At 44.3% G+C, this 6,394-nt stretch overlaps 1 protein-coding gene across 1 annotated transcript in view; it reads right to left on the reverse strand.

The window, feature by feature from the left end:
• Positions 1-266: 266 nt before the first annotated feature.
• The window catches only part of LOC139025400 (uncharacterized), a 12,715-nt gene continuing 6,587 nt past the window's right edge, over positions 267-6,394 (reverse strand). Inside the window, exons 2-4 of the mRNA XM_070440516.1 lie at positions 3,352-4,037; positions 2,685-2,848; positions 267-750 (exon numbers count right to left, since the gene is read on the reverse strand). Of these exons, the coding sequence (XP_070296617.1) occupies positions 267-750; positions 2,685-2,848; positions 3,352-4,037 (1,334 nt within the window). The remainder of the gene's footprint in view (positions 751-2,684; positions 2,849-3,351; positions 4,038-6,394) is intronic.

Below are 6,394 nucleotides of genomic sequence, written 5' to 3' on the forward strand. Positions count from 1 at the left end.
TTATCTGATTCTTTTTAATTTATTTTTAATCAATTTGATGTAAAAGTACGATATCAAAAATGCCTATCTTCTCCCTTGGATTGAACTGTAGCCTAGTTGCATTACCTAGAGCAGTGGTTACTAACCTGTGGTCCACGATGGTACTGCAGGTGATCAGCTAATGGTATTTTCTTAAGACTATTTTACCAGTTGGGAGTGTACAAAACATGAAGGACACCTTCCAAACCCCACTCCCCCCTTCAGCCCTCAGAACAGCCTCAATTTTGTCACAGGGCGTTTGACTTTAAAAGGTGTCGAAGCATTCCACAGGTGATGCTGGCCCATGTTGACTCCACAATGATTGCTGGCCCGTGTTTGACTCCACAGGGTTGCTGGCCCATGTGGCCCCAGGATGCTCGTTGACTCCACAAGGCTGGCTGGTTGACTCCCAGGGTAGCTGGCCATGTGTGACTCCACAGGGTGGCGTGGCCCATGTTGACTCCACAGGGGTGTGGTCCATGTGACTCCACAGGGGTGCTGCACATGTTGACTGCCACAGTGATGCTGGCCCATGTTGACTCCACAGTGATGCTGGCCCATGTTGACTCCACAGGGGTGCTGGCCCTGTTGACTCCACAGGGGTGCTGGCCCATGTTGACTCCACAGAACGGGTGCTGGCCCATGTTGATCGGTCGGGTGGACACACGGTCGACTCCAATGCTTCGCACAGTTGTGTCAAGTTGGCTGATGTCCTTTGGTTGGTGGGCCATTCTTGATACACATGAGAAACTGTTGAACATGGAAAAACTCAGTAGCGTTTACAGTTCTTGACACAAACCAGTGCGCCTGTCACCTACTACCACACCCTGTTCAAAGGCACTTAAATCTTTTGCCTATTAACCATTGAATGGCACAACATACACAATCCATGTCTCAATGCCTCAAGGCTTAAAAATCCTTCTTTAACCTGTCTCTTCCCCTCATCTACCCCGATTTTAAGTGATTAACAAGTGACATTCAATAAGGGATCATAGCTTTCAACTGGATTCACCTGGTCACAGTCTATGTTCATGGAAAGAGAAGGTGTCCTTAATGTTTTGTCCACTCAGTTACGTCTGCCCAACGTGTGTACATCAGGCAGATGGAGTATTGAGAGGCTGTTTGCACACATTGGCCAGATGTCTTACATATGTATTTAGAATGCCTACATTCTAAATCTACATTTGACAGTTCTACATCATTACACGTCGGCCAGGCATCAACATTTATTTTTAACTTTTCCCCTTTTGTGCCAATTTCGTGTTCCAATTGGTAGTACAGTCTTGTCCATCGCTGCAACTCCCATACGGACTCGTCGAGAGAGGGCGAAGGGCAAAGAGCTTGCATCCTCTGCGAAACACGACCCTGCCAAACCGCACTGCTTCTTGACACATTGCTCGCTTTAACCCGGAAGCAGCCAGCCCGTACCGTAGGAAACACCGTTCGCTGCCGACCGAAGTCCAGCGTGCATGTGCCCAGCCAGCCACAATGAGTCACTAGAATGCGACGATGGGACAAGGAAATCCCAGCCGGCCAACCCTCCTACGTAACCCGGACGACCTGGGGGCCAATTGTGCGCCACTCTCATGGTTCTCCCGGTCAAGCTCGGCTGTGACACAGCCTGGATCGAACAGCCGGGCTGTGATGCAGTGCCTTAGACTGCTGCGCCACTCCTGAGGCCCAGGCGTGATTCTATTCTGAATCCTCAGCAACGTCTTGCCAATGTGCAAACGCTCTCCAAACTACATATCCTCTATCTCTTATATCTCCTCTACCCTCCATCTCTCTTATATCTCCTCTACCCCCTCCATCTCTCATCCATCGTCCTCTACTCCCGCCATCTCCTAGATCTACCCCCTTCATCCCTCCATCTATCCTCCATACTCCTCTACCTCCACTATCTTATCTCGAGCTCTCCGCTCTACCCCCTCCATCCCCTCCATCTCCCTCCTACCCCCAGCTATCTATCTCCATCTCCTCTACCCCCTCCATCTTCCTCTACCCCTTCCATCTCTCTTATATCTCCTCTACCCCCTATCTATCTCCATCTCCTCTACCCTTCCATCTTCTTATATCTCTACCCCCCATTCTATCTCCATCTCCTCTACCCCCTCCATCTATCTTCATCTCCTCATACCCCCTCCATCTATCTCCATCTCCTCTACCCCCTCATCTCCTACCCCTATCCATCTCTCTTTATATCTCCTCTACCCCCTCTATCTATCTCCATTCCTTCTACACCCTTCCCCTCCTTATATCTCCTCTACCCCCTCCACTATCTCCATCTCCTATACCCCCGTCCAATCTACCATCTCCTCTACCCTCCATCTATCTCCATCTCCTTCTACCCCCTCCATCTCCTCTACCCCTATCCCATCTCTCTATTATATCTCCTCTACCCCCTCTATCTATCTCCATCTCCTCTACCCCGTTCCATCTCTCTTATATATCTCCTCTACCCCTTCGCATCGATCTCCATCTCCTACTACCCCCTCCATCTATCTCCATCTCCTCTACCCCCTCCATCTATCCCATCTCCTCTACCCGCCTCCATTCTGGTCCCCTCCATCTCCTCTACCCCTCCATCTCCTCATACCCCTCCATTCCCCATCCATCCTCCTTCCCATTCCCCCAGCTGACCTATCTCTACCCGTCCTCCTATCTACCTCCACTTCCATGCTCCGTATATTCCTCCATCTACTCCAATCTCCTCTGTCTCCTCCATCTCCTCTATATCATCCACTTTCATCTTATCTCCATCTCCTCTATTCCACCATCTATCTCCATCTCCTCTATCTGCGTTGTCGTAGGTATACTCCTCTGTAGGGGGCTGCTCCAGGAATGACACCACAACAGATGCAACAACACCAAAGATGAGTGTGAAGGTTTGGAAAACGGCGGCAATTTCCTAATCACAGAGCTAATCTACAATCTTTCTAGATGTGCATCCATTATGTCAGGTCAGTGGTTAAAAAAAAAAACAGATTTATTTTTGAGTCTGTCGTTTTTACTTTTAGAAATTGATTCATAACCTCCTCTTAGTCCGACACTGGAGAGCTTAAAGATAACAGTTTCTCTCAGAAGTCGTGGACATTCCACATGCTCTTTCAGTGCTTTAACCAGGTAAGTTTATAAGCCACAGTGAGAGCAAGTAGTAAAGCTTCTCTCCAGAGTGTAAATTTTGTTGTTGTTTCCAGGGGCTACCTAACCAGATTAAACTCTTGCACACTGGGCAAGCCGGTGAGAGGACATCAATCCTGAGTGCTGTGTCACCTAAACTACAAAGTACTAATATATCAAGAAGTCCCCTAAACCGGGGCTATAAACTCTTACACACTGAAGAGCAGTGGAAAGCTCTCCTGAGTGTGTCCTCTTGTGTGATTTTAGGCACCATGATGAGGAAAATCTCATTTCACATTGGGAGCAGTGGTAAGGCTTCTCCCCTGTATGTATTCTCTCATGCCTTTTCATGCTCCCAAACTCTGTAAAACTCTTTTCACACTGGGAACATTGGTAAGGTTTTTCGCCTTTGTGTGTCCTCTCATGCCTTTTTAAGTTCGCTAGCTGGGTAAATATCTTTTCACAGTATGAGCAGTGGTAGGGCTTCTCCCCTGTGTGTGTTCTCAAATGCCTTTTCAGGTTCCCTAACTGGATAAAACTCTTTCCACACTGGGGACATTGGTAGGGCCTCTCTGCAGAGTGTGTTCTTTTATGCTTTAGCAAGTCCCCTGATGAGAAAAAAGTATWTTCACAGTGGGCACAGTGGTAAGGTTTCTCTCTYGTGTGTGATCTCTCRTGTATTTTCAGGCTCCCTAATTGGGTAAAACTCTTTACACACTGGGAACATTGGAAAGGCTTTTCTCCTGTGTGTATTCTTTCATGTTCTTTTAGGTAACATAACCACTTAAAACTCTTTACACAGTGGGAACACYGGTGTGGTCTCACTGGTTTGGGCGTCTCTGGGTCTTGTTCCCCCGAAGGACTCTTCCTGCTGTCAGAGTGAGAGTGTGGTCTCTCTCCTGCCAAAGACAAACAGTGTATTTAGGTAAATACTAAACAGGGACCAGAATAAAACCTGCACATGATGAACCTGTCTTCCTCTGAGGTTTAATCCAGACTAGATCCCTCAATAACCTGAGGTCAGTATCTTAGGTTGTTTAATCCAAATTATAATTTGTTGTCTTGATTCTGTCCTCTTCATCATTTGAAAAGAAACTGAAAGTCAAGACTTCAACCAAATGTCACGAAATCAGACATTAATTGTAATAATAAAGGACATAAAATGTGSAGAGATTTCAATCAGAACAGTCKAACATTTTAGTCATTTAGCTCTTATCCAGAGAGACTCACAAGAGCCATTGGGGTGACTTGCCTCCCTACACCTTATAGCTGAAATATTAAGGACCTAATAAAGGACTACGTGTCTCCTTATACCTTATAGCTGAAATATTAAGGACCTAATAAAGGACTACCCTAAATACAGAGGGCTACTACACATCGAGGTCTCCCTTATAGCTAAAATATTCTAAAGGACCTAAAAAGGGGCTACGTCGTTTTGTGTTCTCCCTTATAGCTGAAATATTAAGGACCTAATAAAGGAAGGGAAAGGACTACTTGTGACCTGTTCTCCCTTATGCTGAAATATTAAGGACCTAATAAAGGACTACGTGTCTCCCTTATAGCTGAAATATTAAGGACCTAATAAAGGGACTACGTGTCTCCTATAGCTGAAATAATAAGGAGCCCTAATAAAGAAGAACTACGTTGTCTCCCTATACCCTTATAGCTGAAATATAAGGACCTAAAAAGGACTCACGTGTCTCCCTTATAGCTGAAATATTAAGGACCTAATATAAGGAGAGCTCTGTCTCCCTTATAGCTGAAATATTAAGGACCTAATAAAAGGACTACGTGTCTCCCTTATAGCTGAAATATAAGGACCTAATAAAGGACTACATGTTCTCCCTTATAAGCTGAAATATTAAGGACCTAATAAAAGGACTACATGTCTCCCTTATAGCTGAAATATTAAGGACCAATAAAGGACTACGTGTTTCCCTATACCTTATAGCTGAAATATTAAGGACCTAATAAAGGACTACGTGTCTCCCTTATAGCTGAAATAATTAAGGACCTAATAAAGGACTACGTGTCTCCCTTATAGCTGAAATATTAAGGCCTAATAAAGGACTACATGTCTCCCTTATAGCTGAAATATTAAGGACCTAATAAAGGACTACATGTCTCCCTTATAGCTGAAATATTAAGGACCTAATAAAGGACTACATGTCTCCCTATACCTTATAGCTGAAATATTAAGGACCTATAAAGGACTACGTGTCTCCCTTATAGCTGAAATATTAAGGACCTATAAAGGACTACGTGTCTCCCTATAGCTGAAATATTAAGGACCTATAAAGGACTACGTGTCTCCCTTATAGCTGAAATATTAAGGACCTAATAAAGGACTACGTTCTCCCTTATAGCTGAAATATAAGGACCTAATAAAGGACTACGTGTCTCCTTATAGCTGAAATATTAAGGGCCTAATAAAGGACTACTGTCTCCCTTATAGCTGAAATATTAAGGACCTAATAAAGGACTACATGTCTCCTACCTTATAGCTGAAATATTAAGGACCTATAAAGGACTACGTGTCTCCCTTATAGCTGAAATATTAAGGACCTAATAAAGGACTACGGTCTCCCTTAGCTGAAATATTAAGGACCTAATAAAGGACTCGTGTCTCCCTTATAGCTGAAATATTAAGGACCTAATAAAGGACTACGTGTCTCCCTTATAGCTGAAATATTAAGGACCTAATAAGGACTACGTGTCTCCCTTATAGCTGAAATATTAAGGACCTAATAAAAGGACTACGTGTCTCCCTATAGCTGAAATATTAAGGACCTAATAAAAGACTACGTGTCTCCCTTATAGCTGAAATATTAAGGACCTAATAAAGGACTACATGTCTCCCTTTATAGCTGAAATATTAAGGACCTAATAAAGGACTACGTGTCTCCCTTATAGCTGAAATATTTAAGGACCTAATAAAGGACTATGTGTCTCCCTTATAAGCTGAAATATTAAGGACCTAATAAAGGACTACGTGTCTCCTATCCCTATACCTTATAGTAATAACTAATGGGGATCCATAATAAACCCCAGGAAGAGTAGCCGCTGCCTTGGCAGGAACTAAAGGGTTCCATAATAAACCCCAGGAAGAGTAGCCGCTGCCTTGGCAGAAACTAATGGGGATCCATAATAACCCAGGAAGAGTAGCCGCTGCCTTGGCAGGAACTAATGGGGATCCATAATAAACCCCAGGAAGAGTAGCCACTGCCTTGGCAGGAACTAATGGGGATCCATAATA

This window comes from Salvelinus sp. IW2-2015, unplaced genomic scaffold (assembly GCF_002910315.2).
Source record: "Salvelinus sp. IW2-2015 unplaced genomic scaffold, ASM291031v2 Un_scaffold2621, whole genome shotgun sequence".
Lineage (NCBI taxonomy): Eukaryota > Metazoa > Chordata > Actinopteri > Salmoniformes > Salmonidae > Salvelinus > Salvelinus sp. IW2-2015.